The 18,467-nt window shown below is 37.2% G+C and overlaps 1 protein-coding gene across 1 annotated transcript in view; it reads right to left on the bottom strand.

Annotated features, from left to right (window-relative positions):
- GFPT2 (glutamine-fructose-6-phosphate transaminase 2) overlaps window positions 1–18,467 on the bottom strand; it is a 61,954-nt gene that overhangs the window by 26,425 nt on the left and 17,062 nt on the right. Inside the window, exons 2-7 of the mRNA XM_072631222.1 lie at window positions 12,981–13,088; window positions 7,769–7,867; window positions 7,012–7,137; window positions 5,211–5,269; window positions 3,108–3,242; window positions 858–919 (exon numbers count right to left, since the gene is read on the bottom strand). Coding sequence (XP_072487323.1) covers window positions 858–919; window positions 3,108–3,242; window positions 5,211–5,269; window positions 7,012–7,137; window positions 7,769–7,867; window positions 12,981–13,088 — 589 coding nt within the window. The remainder of the gene's footprint in view (window positions 1–857; window positions 920–3,107; window positions 3,243–5,210; window positions 5,270–7,011; window positions 7,138–7,768; window positions 7,868–12,980; window positions 13,089–18,467) is intronic.

Below are 18,467 nucleotides of genomic sequence, written 5' to 3'. Positions count from 1 at the left end.
TAACCACTATGTGTCATGGACTCCCATTATATAATCTATTTATTGTGATAAAGGTAAGGAGAGGAGTGATTCCCTCTATTCATCTATTTTGCCTGAAGACAAAGAAATGTGACTGTGTAAGATGGAGAGGAGTTAAATACTTTTTAAACAATAAAACAATGAAAACCAAACAAATCTCAGCCAGCACATCAGCCCTATTATCATCATTTGGTTTCCCCTTCTCAATGCCCTATTGCTGGAGAGAGAAAGAAAGCCAAAGCTTTAGTTTCATTTTCAAGTTGGTCATTTTCAAATTTAAACATACATTTTCAAGTAATTGATAAAAGCAATTTTATTCAAGCTTGTTTATGGCTTTGGTCTTTGTTGTTCAATCATTCTGGTAGTGTCTAACTCTTTAAGACCCCATTTGGGGTTTTCTTGGCAAAGATACTAGAGTCATTTGCCATTTCCTTCTCTGGTTCAAATTATAGATGAAGAAACTGAGGCAAACAGGACTAAGTGATTTGCCCAGGGTCACATCACTAGTAAGTATCTGAGCTTGTGTGTGTTAGTTCTTAAATGCTTTTTCCTCACAAAGAATAAAATGGTCATACTGGATCTCTTACTTAAAAAAAACTTAATGCACAATTTTGAAATGGTCCGATCAAGTTCCTAAGTTTTTATTGCTGTTTTTTACAATATAAAATACAAATGCATTTAAAAAACTAACCTGGGGGCAGCGAGGTGGCTAGGTGGAATCAGGAGGACCTGAGTTCAAATATGATCTCAGACACTTACTATCTGTGTGACCCTGGGCAAGTCATTTAACCCCAACTGCCTTCAAAAAAAACCCCAAAACACACATACACAAAACTAACCTGGTAGTGACAGCTTCCCCTGGGTAATGGATGCTCTTGAAAACCAATGCAAATGCTCCTTCCTGGAATTACATAACAAAATTGGAGGAAAATGCACCTATGGCTAAAAAGAATCACATGGCATCATTGGCATTTGCCTGAAATAGAGCTTGCAAGTGGACCCCTAGTTCCCTTATGTGCATACATCAACACTTTGTGGAAATCACTCAAGCAATCTGTATTGGTAGAGATGGATAAAGACCTGACAAAAGACCATTACTTTACTAAAATCAAGAATACCATGATAATCAATGGGTAATTCTCAACCACTTAATTAAAGACATAGATTAACAGTGTCTATCAATGTCTTACTGAATATAGGTATTTAATATACGTTTGCTGATAGCAATTATCTTGAGTATATCAGAGGAGAGGAAAATACTTTTGATTGTAAAACTCTAAGCAATATATGTGTGTGTATACATACATATATATAATATATATATTTATCAGAGATTTGTATATATAATGATTTAAATTTATTACAATTCTATCCTATACCTGTTTACCATGACTGTAAAGCAAGATGTGACTGAGAGTTGAAGTCCTCAGATTACCAAGTCTAAATTATCCTTTTCAGAAACATAAGAAAAGGAGAGTTTGGGGACAGTTTGTTTCTAATTAAAGCTTCCCTTACTGTGTTGGCTTTATCAAACAGCTAGAAATTGTAAAAAAACTAAGATTAAAGAGTATTCCCAGTATGGATGTGATAAATTGGGAAAAATCAAAACAAAACCAAAAACTTTCCTGGAAACAGTAGATGACATCGCTGGTATAGAAATGACTTCACCCCACAGGCAAAGAAAATAATTAAGTCTTCTTTGATTACAGATGCTTGCAGCAAAAGGAACTAGGTCAGAAGACTAGAAGATACCAGGGTCAGCCTTATCTTTGACTACAAATCAACTGTATTCATTGAGATTCATGTGTCTTCTTGTGTGCTGGCATGTGCCATTGATGAATCATGATCTGTCTAGGGTGTGTTCAAAAATTTTGCTTTCCCTCTCAGCTTTACCACTACATTACTTTAGATGAGGGTTTTCTCTTTGGGTTTCAATTTGCTTATCTATAAAAGGAGGGGGTGGCTCTTGCCCTTTTGGTTTACACATGAAGAAGGGGAAGGCAAGAGAAAGACCAGGTCTCTGCTTTCTAGATACTTTGCCCTTGATTGCAGGTCATTAAAAAGGTACACATAAAAGGTTCCCCAAATAGAATAAATGCTCAATAATGACTGGCGATTATGCTGGCGTTCTTACTCTCTTTTTCACTCCTTATTTTCTTTTTAAGGGATTACTTTTTTTGTTTATTAAAAAAAAGCTTCATGTATCTTATTTTTTAAATTTTAATTGAAAATTTAAATTTATAAGACACAAATGATACAGCATCAACTGTATTACTTGAGTACTCCAGAAGGTAGATATACCTCTTCCTCTTCTGAAAGAAGAGAGAAGAAAATATTTAAACATTGGTTGTTAGCAGAGATGTGGATTTTAATTGAATAAATAGTCATTAAAATCTTACTTTATTACTTCATCATATTTTTGGCCTTTTATTTGTATTTCTAAGAAGGAAGATTTCTCCCAAATCTCAAGATTCAGTGACTATGTAAATGAAGAAGCAGTATTAAATTGAAGGAGAATTTCTTTCCAGATAGCAGTGTTCCAAAGCAAGTGTTCCCGACTGCATCAGGTAAAAGATTGGGCACTAAAGTCTGACATCAGGATTAATGTAGGATTTTCCAGAATTGTTATTTCTAATACAACAAAAGAAGTTAAGTCCGACCAATATTTGATGCATTATCATGTCTTTAATTCTTTTATCATTGGCATTTTAATTGATATTGGATTAAACCATTTTACCAGTGAAGAGCTGGCTCTCACAAATCATATAGCCCATGATGTTATAGCAAAAGAGCAATATCTTTAAAGTTCCCTTTTTTCCCTAAGTAATTTCTTTTTGTCAGAATATTAATGTGAAAATATCAAAGTATGCTAAAACTTCACATTGGAGAAGCAATTCTACCAATTCCAGTGGATGCCCAGTCCATATATCTTCTCTGTATCTTTTTTACCTTGTTCTCCCAGGACTTCCCTTGACATTCACTCACACAAGCAATCTATAATACAGGAGCTATTTTGAGGTAATTTCTATGGGTAGATGAGCCCATACCTGCATGACTGAGTTAGAGTGCAAGGGTAAATTTTGACTTACCAGCTGCTGGATGACTCTTTCTACCAAGGTTGAGAATCTGATGTCTTCACTTTCTCTGTTATCATATACATATTTAATCAGTTTTGCAATGGTTTCTGTATCAGTTTCAGACTCAAACTCATAGCCTTTGGTTTCCTGAAATATTTAATTGTATATGCAATATCAGCTACCCATTGTGATATATTCTATAGCCCAATTATTCTAATAGATTTGCCAGACCTTCCTCCACTCCACCTCCCTTTGCCTTATTTTAGGATGACTTTAGGTAAAAATAAAAGTATTCTCTAAGCCTGGTCCAATGATCATAGGATGGAAGTATCTGTAAGAACTTGAAGATTCTAGAGCTCCTACTAACCTGGAAAAGCTTTGAGTTCAGGACCAGTTGGAGACCATGGTCTGTTGTATGCCAGCCCAAGTTTATAGCATCGAGCAGAAAGGGGGTTGGGTTGATCTCATCCTACCTGACTACTTAAATCAATCTTTGCTAAAATATCCACCACATCTGACCTCAGTTGTGATTACCCCCAAGGCCCTCTTCTGTCCTGGGCTGCCTTCTCTTTTCCCTTTTAATGACTTAGTGGCTTATGGGTTTAGTTATTGTCTCTATGCAGGTGACTTCCTGATCTACATATTTAGCCTATCTTGTCTTTCTCTTGAGCTCCTGTACTACATCCTCACATGCCTAATGGACATTTTGAATTGAATGCCCCGGAAGCATCTCAAACTCAACATGTCCTAAACAGAAATCATTAACTTTTCCCACAAATTTACCTCTCTTCTGAATTTTCCTACTTCTGCCAAAGGTTCAACTGTATTTTTGGTCACCTAGACTCAAAACCTTGGAGTCAGTCATCTCTTGGATATATGAGATGAACCCATCCCTGGCTGCACATACCCTATCAGTTACCATCTCTTGATTAAAATATTGCAAAATCCTCCTAATCAATCTTCTTGGGCTACCTAGAAGAAAGGATCTGTCTCCATTCAAATTTAACTTTCAACACTCCACTTTAGATTAAATTCTTTGTAAGGTTGGGTGGGCTCTAAGATGGAGAAGAATGAATGCAATCTCATTATCAGTCACGTCCTTCAAGAGACATTAAAAAATCAGGACTCTGGAAAAAGGAAGGCTTCAAATCTCTCAGAGATGTTGGCTATTAACATCTAAGTGAGTTATTAGGGGAAAAAAGTTAATACCCATTAGAGGCTGGTGTCAAATGGGGCTTCCAGCTAGTGGTGACATTTGAATTAAACCATAAAGAAAGGGCAGAAATTCAGCTGAGGGAGGTAGAAGTGGGAGAAAGAAGGCTTTACTAAAACATAGTGTAATCAAATGCAAAAAATGGGGAAAGGACAGGATAAGAATGAGATAATAAATCCAATTTTACTTGGATGTAGATTGTATGAAGGGGAAAGTATGATAGAGATGGAAAAGTACATTGGAATCAGATTAAAGATTACAACTTATTCAGCAGACAACAGGAAGTCACTGATGTTTTCTGAGAGTGAAGAAAAGGGAAAAATCAAAAGTGATACTGGATCACAGGCCTAGCTAGATAAATGGGATGGCTATTGAATCAAACAAAATATAGAAGTTAAATGGAATGTCAGGTTTCTGGGGGAAGATAATGAGTATAGTTTTGGAAATGTTGTCACATTCAGGTAGAATCAAGGATATAAGGTTGGGATAAGGGAGTGGTGGGGAGATAAGAGTATGGGTCATTTGCTGAGAGATGATTCTTATAAACAGTTCTTATTTTATGGCTTTATTTGTGGTCCAACTGCACATTTTGCTTATTTGTATTTGTTGAGAATGTAATCATTTAGAATGAAATAAACAAAAAAAAAATCCTCTGGATTTGGAAAGCATCATTCTAAGCTAGTGGCTGATATTGACTTTAGGATACATAGGGTAATTGCTTCATTTTATTAAATGGTCCTTTGCTTACTGATCCTTCATCTTCACAACTTCTCAAAGTTCCCTTTTGAGCTTTCTTCAAAAAAAATTGCAAACTAGAGAATCTTACTCATTAAATCCCATCCATCTAAACCTATGATAACAAACAGCTTTAATTTCTAAGTCAACGATTAACTATGACATACCAGGAATTTCCTTAGATCTTTATAATTTGTGATGATTCCATTATGTATAACAACAAATTCTGAAAGAAAAAGACATAAAGATGCAATTATCAATATATTATAATAAATAACAGAATAATTTGAATAATTCTCAGAACATTTCCCCCGAGAAAATAGAAGTTGTCAAAGATCTCATTTAAAATAAATGATCAGCAGGAACCATAAATTTGTATGAGTTTTTATGTAGAGAGATACAGTGAATCAGTTGGTTTGTATGGATGCTGCAAATTCTTAACTGTGGTGACATTATAGGTTCACAGATCTAGGGTTGAAAGGGACCTTAAAGGCCCAACCCTCATTCTACAGTTGAGGAAACTGAGGCACAGGGAATTTAAGTGACTTGCCCAAGCTCGAAAATATAGTACTCATTAGAGGAAAGATTTGAACTCCAGAGTCGGTACTCTTTCTACTGTTCCATTATAAATGAACAGCCACTATCTGTGATGAAATACATAGTATAGGCCAATTGTTACCTCCCTGTTTACTTTAATGAAAAAGCCCAGTCCTGTAATCCTATTCAGAGAGACATCACCAGATTTTAAATCTTCCAGAAAATGGGTTCCTGACCAAATTCTCTGATGCTTCGCTGCCCCCTGGTGTTCCATCTTTCTCCGGTGAGATGCAGTATCTTGGACAGAAGATTCCCTTTTTCTAAAGTTTGGGAAATTCAGTAGCATGTTGTTTGAATTATATTGTGATACTCTCTGCTAAAGATGGGGCTCTGACAGTTTTGCAAACCTATATATCCATTAAATGATGCAAAGTGGCCACCTGCCCTGGGTGGGGCTATATTTCTTTGCTGTAGGTCATTCTTTCCAATAGCAAATGATCCTCTGTGGATCCATCTAAGCCTATATAAACTTGATGGACTTCTTTGTTGTGCAGAAGTGCATCTTTTGTGATATACATACATATACACCTTTATATGTAGGTGTGTGTATATGTGTATGTGTCTGTGTGTGACAGAGAGAGAGGGAGAGAGAGAGAGAGAGACAGAGACAGAGACAGAGACAGAGAGGTAAGAGTAGTAGTGCTTTATGGCTCAGCACCAACCTCTCACATGAGGAAAAACATCCTAAAAAACAGAGCTAACCAAAAGCAGAATGAGCTGCCTTCTCAAGTAATGGGGTTTTCCTCACTGCAAAGCTTCAGGCAAAGACTAGATGATCACTGTTTGGGTATACTGTAAAGGCAATCTATGTCCAGCCATGGGTTGATCTAGATGAACTCTGAGGTCTCTTCCAACTCAGAGTGTGAACTGACTCTAGGTATGGACTAGTGAATTTTGTCTAATGGTTCAGGGGTATACTGACCTCTAACAAATACCTCCTTACATTAATTAGTATCAAAGAACAGTAAGGTCCCTCAGTGCTCCTCTGTTTACAATAGTTTACAATAAACTATTCAGATTTGTTGATATTTCTAATTTCCAACTTACTCTACTAAGCCTGTAAGATTGATAACACAGAAAAAGTTTTCTTTTTGGTTTCCAAGTTCTCCATTTAACCAGGGAAATGAACATTTTTTTTTCATATAGTGCTTTCCAATACCTTGATGCATAAAATTTTACCTTATACTTATTCACTAGGTTTTAACACAGTTAAGTATCTTCATGATATACTTTTTTCCACAACTACTCATCAAATATCAGTATCAGAATAAGTGAAAAGTGTACAGAAATAATATAAAGAATAAGGAAGTTTATGAAACCACTTAATTTTCTAATTTTATCAACACTTCCAGATCATAAAACAGTACATACCATTAGTTTTGTCTGATCTCTGAGGATGACTGTTCACAGCATTGGGGACTCCGTGGGTTGCCCAACGAGTGTGGGCAATGCCAAAGTGTGTTTCAAATTCTACTTTTAAGTCCATTCCATCTTGTTCTGTATTAAATAATAATAATAATAATAATAGTCCCTTATATTTTTCATTTCACTGTACTGTGTACAAAATATGGTAATATACATGATCTCATTTGTTGCTCCCAACAACCCTGTCATATAGGCAGGACAAATAATATCCCTATGTTACATATCGGGAAATAGAACTTCAGAAAGGTTATGCATCTTGCCTAGTTTATAGGATCATGGAGCGACAGCTAGAAGGCACCCCGAAGGTGCCCAACCACTTCATTTTACAGATGAGGAAACTGAGTTCCAAAGAGGATAAATGCTTTCCTCAAGGTTACATGGATGGTAAGGTCACGTGGCTAATAAGTATTACAACTAAGACTAAAAATGTGCTTGTTTGACTTTTAGTTCTATATTTTTTCCATTCATCATTTTTTTTTAACTTTTCAAGTTACAGTAAGGTTAGGAGAAGCTATTTAATTTCATTTAGTCTCAGAAACATAGTGCCTTTCAGAGATTTTTTTCAAACATCTATTTTTGTGGAAAATAGAACTATTCTTCAGGCTATGTCATTTTCAGATAGGAGTATCTCTTATGATAAGTATAAATTGAACAAAATATTTCAAATATCCCTCATTGTAGTAATTCAGATTTTTCCACTTACTATACAGTTCTTCATCCAGGGCCTTGACTTTTCCTCTTTTCTTAACTAGTTTGATATGCCTTTCTTTGTCTTCATTATTATTTCCATCGATTGCCACACCTGTAATTTAAGATACATTATTTTTATGTTAATCAAATTTTTGTAGAACATATATATACACATATACGTATATATATACACGCACACATATGTATCTGCTTTTGGTGCCTATGTTCTATAAAGACAGCTGGACATCTTATGGAAAGAACTCATGTTAAAAAGACTATTTATCTGCAACAATAAATATTGGAATAAGTGAAAAGAATACAGACATTTACAGAATAAGGAAATTTATGAACTCACTTAATTTTCTTAGAAACACAATTATTAACTCACAAAATAATGTAAAATGCAGAATATACAATGCCTCAGCAACAAAATTTTTAGCACTAGATCTAAGTTTATCATATATCAGCAGTAGTAGTACCCAGTAAAGGCATTAAAAAAAATTCTTCACCAGTAATATCAATATTTGTTTTTTCAATTGTAAAACATTGCTTTTAATCATATATGGCATGTACTTATCTCCCACATTTTAGCTTAATAGAAGGACCTTAATTTTTAGTTCAATTCTTTCTGTTTGTCAACTTTGGGTAAAAAAATACATATACATATAAACACGTATACATATGTGTGTGTGCATGCACATGCATGTATTGCACAGGGCATACTCTTTCTTCTTCCTTTCTCCCCATCTCAGTGTTTGACACCTTCCTGTGCCCCAGACCTCTCAGAATTACACTTTTTGTCTCAACTTTCCCTCTTCCCCAAGTTTCCCAGAACCCAAACCTATTTGATTTCTCACAAGGCTTGGATAAAATTGGAGTCACCAACTCTGTTCTTTCTGGCGAGATATGAGAATTGTGGACCACTAGACCTTATCATCTGCTCTTTCACTATACTTTACAGATGTCTAATACTGTCATCAGAACAACTAATATAGTCTATGGACCCCTGGGCCTAGGCCTCTATCACATTGTACCCTTAGGATTTCTGGGTTTTTCCATTCACCCTGTAGCTGAACTTTCTTCTATGTGCTGCCTCAGTGTGAATTCTTTGAGAGCAATGATGACCTTGCTTTGTCTGTTTTTTATCCTCAGGTCTTAACACAGTACTTGCCACATAGTGCTTAATAGTGCCTTTTCATTCATTCATACACACACTTTTATTTATACATACATTCATATATTACACTTTGTTTAACAAATATTTTATAAAATGTGTTGCCTAGAGATACAAATATTATAGGAGATCATCTGGTACCTATTATTCTTTCTAGGCCATTTAAGAAAATGTCTCCTTTGCTAAGAGCAAATTAAGTCTATTGACTGATTATTAATAGGAAGTACTCCGACAGGGACATGTGAGCTACCATAGGAGGAATAGCCAGTCACCCATAGGGTAACTCCTAGAGCTGGAAATAGCAGCCACCCACTAGAGATCCAGTCTTTGAGTCTGACTGTGAGCTAGGGGAATAGCCCAGCAGGAATGCTCTCTCTCTCTACATATATATGTATATGTATATGTATATATATATATATATATATATATATATATATATATATATATATATATATATATATATATATGAGACCAAGAATTCTCATACCCCCTGGAATTAAGCCCAGTTTGCTCATGTGTATCCAGAACATAGGGGTCCTTTAGTGGGAATAGAGAGGGCAAGTGCTCCTAAATCCAGTGCCAGTGTGTTGCAGTACTTGATACTTGACTGAGCCCAGATCACAGAAATTTCTCAATTGGAAAGAGAAAGGCTCCAGACCCCAATTGGTATGAGTGGGTCCATGTTGTTACAAAAGCACCATGACACTAAGGTTTGATGCCAACTGGATGAAGACAAATGGCATCTCACAGAAAACATCTAGTGATCAACTAAGGGAATCTGTTATGCCCTCTTAGTCCTCAACATAAAAATGTAAGCAATACAGCTGGAGGAATGTAGAAGACAATCCTGCAAGCGTAGCAGGAGCCAGCAAGGCAGGGAGGAGGGGCTTGCCTTTTTCCCTACCCTCACCCTTATTAGTTACTGTACTAATAGAAGATAAGTGAGGAGGAGAAACACATATTTTCAGGTAGACATCGATAGAGACTTATCCAAGAAAAGAAGCAGCTTCAAAGACTGTAACCTTAACATTAAGAGTTGGACTGACTCTGAGAGCCCAGAATGAGGACTCTCTATAAAAACAGAAAGGACTTCCATGACTTGAAGTACCAGGAGTTGTGAGTTGCCTTGCCACATGTGTATTCTACATGTATGATTCGTTATCTGGTACTCCAAGTTTGAGCCCATTTGTGGGATGGGTGCCCAGATATGTGAAGTCAGGGAATTGTTTTATAACTAACCTTCTTGCTTTGCCATCTGACAAACTGCCTTTACTAAGAGATTAGTGACTGATTGTCAATGGGAAGTGTACCCTTGGGGACTTGTAAGCTACAGTGTATAGCTTCACAGAATTACCATTTGACCTCAAGGTAACTACATCCTTCTGCAACCTTAACCCAGTACAAGTTGGAAGAGCAGTACATAAGGGGTATATACCTCCCACAAATCTGGGCTGCTTCCCCTCTCAAAATTCTCCTTAAAAAAAAACCTCACATCTCCCATTGAAATTTTTATCTCACCTCACCCCACTCCATTTGTTCTAGCACTTATGTAGATTTCTGTAAAGTAATACTTGAGGATAACCCTTATGAAGATGCTTCAGGGTTTAACATGGATTTTTCTCACAACAACCCTGTGAGAGAAGAGGTACCAGTATTTTTATCCCTCTTTTACAGGTTAAGAAAACTAAGTCTCCTATAGTTTGAATGACTTGACCAAGGGAACTCTGCTAATAAATGACAAAGTCAGAACTCCATGATACATGGAGTTGTTTATCTGTCTGTTCTTTGATTTGTTCATTTTTATACCATATAACAAAGCTTTCTTGAGTGTCTAGAGTGCACTGTTCAAAGAAGATCTTATTTCAAGAACTAAATGCAATGTGGATAATTAGACATCTCTATCCTCACAGGGCTTTTAATTTAATGGTAATGTGAACAGAACATAAGTCTGTTTCTTTTCTTTTTTCATTTGGACTAATAACTAACTACTTGGGGGAGAAGACCATTCCTACGGTTATTCACAGCATCAAGTAAGGGACTCTGTACCGAGGAGATATTCATAAATATTTTTGGCTGACTGGATTTTCAAGTTAAAACAAAACCTCTTTGATCTTTTTTTTAAACAAAATTATTCTGTTGGGGAAATTATCTGGCTTTGGATATAGGTCATTGGCCAATTGAAGTTGAGCTACATATCACACAAAAACATGTCCTTTCTTAAGACATTTATGCTTCACTGAAGAAAGGGAATGACAACGTGTTCTTAATAATGGCTAGACCAGGGTAGCAGGGTGTAAGGGCAGAGTTGGGGAACCTTCAGCCTCAAGGCCATGTGTGGCCTTCTAGGTCCTTGGGTGCAGCCTTTTGACTGAGTCCAAGTTTTATAGAACAAATCCTTTTATTAAGGGAATTTGTTCTGTGAAATTTGAATTCAGTCATAGGGCCTCACTTGAGGACCTAGAGGGCCACATGTGGTCATGAGGCTGAAGATTCCCCTCACCCCTAGCGTAGGGGAAAGAGCCTGGACAAATGCAGTTCCAATGCTGGCTTCTGCTACTTATTATTATATGTCTATCACTTTACCTCTGTAGTCCTTAGTTTCTTGACCTATAAAATTGAGGAGTTGGACTTGATGAGGTTTAAGCTCTCTTACGGCTTAAGGTCCTATTAAATCAAAGGTCTGCACGTGCTAGAAAGCCTTTCTAAGCTGAAGAGGTTTCCAGAAGGAGCCTGGTGTCCTACACAGATCAGACTAGTTTAGTGGGAAAATCTTTATGAACAGGAAGTTGGCCACTAGATGGCGAATTTTTTGGCCTCAGTAACTCACTGAGGAGAGGCTGGGGTAGTGCATTGAGAGCCTGCCTCAGAGTCAAGAAGGCCTGTACTCAAACATGGAAAAACCATTTAAACTCTCAGTGGCCCAGGGAACTCCCTAAGACTATAAATTGCAGAGAAGCTGCTTAAAACACAGAACTGATCATATCACTTCCCTATAAAATATCTTCTTAGTTATGTCAAACCAATGAAATCACAGGTCTAATAAAAAACAATTTTTTTTGGAAACAATGTTGCCTCCATTATTTTGCATAGACTGAACTCTCTCCTCCCCCTTGTATTTACGTACTTTGTGTAAACTTATGTATGGATGTATCTTCCCATTAGCATGTAAGCTACTTAAGGGCAAGAATCATTTCACTTTTGTCTCTGGACATCCATCACTTGGCTCAGTCACTGGCAAGCACATAGTATGCGCTTACTCAAAGGTTTATTAAGGCAGCTAGGTAGTGCAAGAGATAGAGTGCTAGGCCTGGAGTCAAGAAGACCTGAGTTCAAATCCAACCTCAGATACTTACTAGCTGTGTACTTCAGGCAAGTTACTTGACCCTGTTTGCCTTAGTTTCATCATCTGTAAAATGTTCTGGAGAAGGAAACAGCAAATCACTGACCCGAAGGGGATCACAAAGAGTCAGATACAACTGAATGACAATAACAAAAGTTTACTCATTGATCTACTAAGGCATTAAGGTTTGTTTTTTTAAAATTAGCATCAGTGGAAGGAATGCCTTTATCACACCCGCTCAAAAGTATTGAAGGTGAAGGAGTTTTCAGAGAGGCAGTACAGTGTGGTAAAATATGAGGAGTGTTGGACTTTAAGTCTGAAATGACTTGAGTTCAAATCCCAGCTCTGACACCGTGACCATGGACAGGTCTCTTACCTACCCTGAGTCTCAGTTCCCTCATCTATAAACTGAGAATAATAATACTTGTAGTACTTAACTCACTGCGATGGATAATCCATGTAAAGTATTTTGTGAACCTTAAAGTCCTGTATAGATGTGAGGTATTATTATTCTATCTTCCAACTGTAATGAAGTACTTGATTAATTTTATGACTAAAACTAGTATCACAATATTCCAAAAGAAGACTTCAATGAAAAACATACCAGAAAATGCCTGGACTGTGAGAAGCAACAAGAAAATGGATGTTTAGAAAAAGAAATGAACATATGCAAATACATTAAAGCTAATTTTAGCAGAAAAATAATCCTACCTGCGGAATCATATCCTCTGTACTCTAGCCTCTGAAGACCCTTTATTAACGTTTCAAAAATCTCCTTTCTTGTTCGCGGCACTCTGTAGTTCATATAGGCAAAGATTCCTATCAAAAGGCAAAAAGAGAAACAGGAAAAAGACATAAATACATATTTATAAGCTACTTGGAATGCATTAGACAGTAACATGCAGTAAAATTGAAGTCAAGATGCAAGACTTCAGAATGATATCTGAATGCTGTCATCCTATAAATGGCATAGCTGTGAGATGTAAATGGATAAAAAGAATCATTTAACTAAAAGCAACCTTTTCTCATCTCTAAAATGGGGGGGGGGGAAGGAGCATTTGAACAACTGATCTCTAAGATTTCTCTACCTCTAAGACCTAGAATATTATGAACTTTCAACTGTAATGTATCTGATTTAATAGAGCAAAGCAATTGGCATAATTCATTCCAAAATTATCTGAATCTGGAATGTATAATATTTTTTAAAAGCTTTTCCTTCCTAATTACATTTTGCCTCATTAATCCTCAAATTTTCTATCCTAAATACACAGAGAAGCAACTCTGTGGGCTATTGATTTTAAAAAAAAGCATAGGTAAAGAATCTGTAATTTATTCAGGCTTTTTGGTGTGTGAACTCCCTCCAAAAACTAAGATCAAGGTCCCTGTGGCAAGTTGTTTATGACTTAGTAGATAAATCTGAGGGAGTTGCCTGAGAAGTTGTGTGTGTTTGTCCTTTGTTGCCAAAGAAGACCATGCCATCAGAGAAATAATGACATGACTTGCATTTGACTTTGTTTTGAGTAAGGGAGGGCTATGCAGGTCACCAGCCTCACTTCTCCTCCAGAGCCATCTGAATCCAGTGACCAGATATTCATCAGCATGACTAGAGATGACCCAGGATGAGGCAATTGGGGTTAAGTGACTTGCCCAAGGTCATACAGCTAGTGAGTGTCAAGTGTCTGAAGTGAGATTTGAACTCAGGTCCTCCTGACTCCTGCACTGGTACTCTATGCACTGCACCACCTAGCTCCTCATTGCTTGAGATGTAGAGGTTAAGTGACTGTTTTAAGGTCACACACCTATTAAGTGGTAGAGGTAGCATTTGAACCCAGGCCTTCCTGACTTCAAGGACAGTACTCTATCAACTATACTAAACTGCCTCTTGGGATTAAAGATGGCTATATTTGGGATTAAACATATCTTGAGGATAATCTACACTTAGATAATTAAATATTGACTATATTTGTATATGGTACATCTTTTACATAGTCCTACTCATTTAAAATATATATGAATTTGTTGCTTGATTACAGTTGAAAGAATTAAGGCTCTTATGACATCTTCAATTCAATATGAAATAAATATATGAATCGCTGAATCTCCCAAATTCTCAATTAATTGAGATCGATTCTCCTGTATGTTGAAGAATACGTACATTCAGGTACTACAGCAGCCTAGAGGCCACATGTGAACCTCTACCTTTGAATCCAAACTTCACAGAACAAACCCATTTGTAGCACTTGAAGACCTAGAGGGCCACACGTAGCCTCAAGGCTGCCGCAGGTTCCCCACCCCTGTTAGATTATAAGCCTCTTGAGAGCAAGGGACTTTTTTTTATTGACTTTTATGTTCCTCACAGTGCCTAGCACAAAGCCTTTCATAAGATTCAATCAATCTCAATTGACAACAAATGAATGAGGCCATAATCAGATTCCAGCAGATCTAAAATAATTAGCATCAGATCTTTTTATAGCTAAAGGAGATAGATGTTATGTTGTTGACAATGGAATTTAGTAAAGCTTTTTATAGTATCACAAATGGCTTATGTTCTTATCTGGTTTCTTGGCAATAACATCTAATACTGCATGCAATTCAATAAATAGAGCTTAATTAACAGCTATCCTATATGACCAGAGGCAAACAACCAAAAATGATCACCAGCCATACAACCATTTAAAAATAGACATTTTTTACCCTACACCCAAAGGCAGACATACTACTCTTTTCAGTCATATTCTTTCACTCATTTCTGTGCCAAATTTTGCAATATATTTAAAGACATGTCAGGCACGTATGTTGGTGTGGCGTCTTTGTGACTACAAAGATACAGAAAACAGGCTTTTGGAGGCCTGCCTTTGACAATGTTACCAGTGTGCTGCAATTGTTAAAGATTCCTTGTTTCTAAGGAACTCCAGCTATGCTTCTGCACATAAAAGACAGACTCAACTAAAGTCCATGAAAATAAGAGTTTCAGGCTGGGCAGCTAAGAAACTCACATTCCCCCCTTGCCCCTCCCCAGGAATAAAAATAAGTTTCAACATTAACCATGTGCAGTACTTTCCTCATAATTATTTATTCATATAATAATTTGTCATTATTTTATATAACATTTATGCCATATTATTTTTATATAACATTTCCTTCGCAATAATCCCGCAGTAGAAAGCACAAGTGTTTTATCCTCATTTTATAGGTGAAAAAACTGACATTCATAGAGGTTATGTGATATGTTCAAGGTCATATGAAGAGCAAACATCAGAACCTGTAATTCAACCCAACTCTCCTGATTTCAAAACCTCCAATGTTTAAAAACATTTCATTGGTGCTTTAAGAAATCTCACTATACTTTATCAACAACAACCTCTTGCCTTCTGCATTAGAATCCTGCCTTGTACACAGGGAGTACACAAAGATGGACAGTTCAGCAAAAACAAAAATAAGAACCTCTGCCCACTGCCATGCCTGGTAACATAAGCCTCATTCTGCACCTGCAATCCATGGCTCCAGAGCCACAGAAGTTTGGTGAAAACCAAACCTCCAGCTTCTACTACACGTGTAATCTCGAACACATACTCACTGGGGCCTCAGTTTCCTCATTTACAAAATGATAGAGTTGGGTTAAATGACCTTTACTGTCCCTTTTCGGCTCTAGAGCTATATACACTACATTGCCTCTTCTGGACTTCTCTTTCCTCAATAAAACATCCTTTCCACTTGATTCTCATTATGCATCGTCACTAGTGTTATACCAACATAGCATTTATCTGATGTTCTTATTAATGTTCTTAAAAAGACATTTTCTAATTTTGTGTCTTTCTATACGCATTGGAATTTCTTCTAGGAAGCATCCATGCGGGTAGTCTGTAAGGTTCCAAGCCTCACCCAGGAGACAAATCAATAAAGATGTTGATGAGATCCCTATGACCAGGTTGTTGGACCCTCTGAAATCTGGGGTACACTAAGGGACCTAGTCTAAGTCAGGCCAGAAGACAATGGCCCTTTCCCTTAATATGGATACTGAAAGTTATTAGGAAAGAGAAGCGATAACCTGGTCCCATAGGAATTAAGCTCAGCAAAAATGAATTGGGTTCTTTTTTATCAGAACATTTTATGTATAGGCCTGAATCAGATGACTAGGTCTAAGGCATCCAAAATAAAAGCCCCAGTTCTGATTGCAGAATATTTCTCTTTAAAGGGTTTATTTAGGATAAGTCTATAAGATGACTTAAAGGTTCCATCAAAGATCAGCTCCCCTCCATCAGCTAGCTCCAGATATCAAGACATATGCCAAATAAAACTACATCAGAGAAGAAAGGAAAATTTCTCAATTAAAAGATATTAAACAGGGAAGCAATTCTGGGTTGTGGAACCTGTATTTGAATCCCTGATGTGCTACTTATTGGTTCTGTGACCTTTGAGAAGTCACTTAACCAGCAGTTTCAAATTCAGATATAAACAGGGGCTGCTAGTCCACACCCAAGGATCCCTGAAGATGTCATCTTGACTTAGTTTTAAGATGTATTATTATTCATGTTTTATTTTATTTTTACTTATTTTGTTAAATATTTCCCAATTACTTTTAAATCTGATTCAGGGTGGCCATGGGAGTGCGGTAAGACATGTGTTCGACACCCTGACAGCCTCTCTGGGTCCAAGTTTCCTCAACTGTAAAGTGAAAGGGTTGGACAAAACTGTAAGGTACTTTCCAGTTCTAGCTTTATGACCCAATGATCCTATGAAAAGGAAGACAGAGGGAGAAAGCTGTCTGTGTATGAACACCAAGCTACATAGAGAGTTCATAAAAAATAGCAGTTACAACACCCAGCAATACACAGTAGACATAATCCAAGAAAGGAACCAGATGGATGAAAAAATCCAACAAAGGATCTGTCATGTGGTGTGGTAGGGAGAGTGCTGGAATTGGAGTCAGAACCACCTAAGTTTGGGTCCTGCCTTGGACATAGGATAACTCTGGAGCTTTTTGAGTAAAGGATTTAAATCTTTCTGCAACTCATTTTCTTTTATCTGTAAAATGAAGGACTTAAAAACTTGTATCTAAGGTCCCTTGTAGTTCTAAATCTATGATCCTATGACCCATTGCCCCAGATGTCTATTAACAATGCACAAGGAATGGCCAGTAAGCAAAATATCCTAGATGTTTTAATTCATGAGGAGTTGACCTCATAGCTATCACTAAGATGTGTTCCATGACTAGAATGTAACTCTGGATGGGTACACTTTATTAAAAGTCCCACACAGTTCTGTCCTAGGCCTTCTTCTCTTCTCCCTCTATACCACTTCACCTGGCGATCTCACCATCTCCCACAGATTTAATTACAATCTCTGTGCTGGCTTTCTTAAATCAATCTATCCAGCTGTGGCCTCTAGGCTGACTTCCAATCTTGAATCCTCAACTGACTTTCAGACATCTTAAACTCAACATGACCAAAACTGAACTCGTTATTTTCCTCTCTACACCTTCCTCTCTCCTCCCTATTTCCCTATTATTGTCAAGGGCAACCCAGTCTCTTAGACTCATGCAGCCTAAGTGTCATCCTTGATCCCTCATCATCTCTCATCCCCATATGCAATCTGTTGCCAAGACCTGTCAATTTCATCCTTGCACCCCTTCTCTCCTCTAACACTGGCCACCACTCTGGTTCAGGTCCTCATCACCTCATGCCTGGACTATTAGAATAGCCTGCTCATGGATCTGTCTACCTTAAGTCTCCCCTTACTCGAACCCATCCTCCATTCAGTCACCAAAATGATTTTCCTGAAGTACAGGTCTGACCATATCATTCTTCTGGTCAATAAATTCTAATGACTCCCTATTATCTCCGGGATCAAGTACAAAATCCATTGTTTGGCATTCAAAGTTCTTCATAACCCATCTTCCTTCTATGTATCCAGTCTTCCTACACCTTATTCCTCATAGGGTATTCTTTGATTCCATGGCATTGGTTTCCTGGATATTCCACTAACAAGACATTCCATCTCTTGGCTTTGGTTATTTTCTCTGGCTGTCTCCCATCCCTGAAATTCTCTCCCCTCTTTTTCTCAGACAATTGACACCTCTGGCTTTCTTTAAGCCCCAACTAAAATCCCATCTTCTATAGGAAGCCCTCTTCAACCCCTCTTAGTTGCAGTGCCTTCCCTCTGTTAATTATTTCCTATTTATCCTGTATACAACTTGCT

The sequence above is a fragment of the Notamacropus eugenii genome, chromosome 1 (genome assembly GCF_028372415.1).
Source record: "Notamacropus eugenii isolate mMacEug1 chromosome 1, mMacEug1.pri_v2, whole genome shotgun sequence".
NCBI classification, from domain to species: domain Eukaryota; kingdom Metazoa; phylum Chordata; class Mammalia; order Diprotodontia; family Macropodidae; genus Notamacropus; species Notamacropus eugenii.
This window is presented reverse-complemented; position numbering and strand designations above follow the sequence as displayed.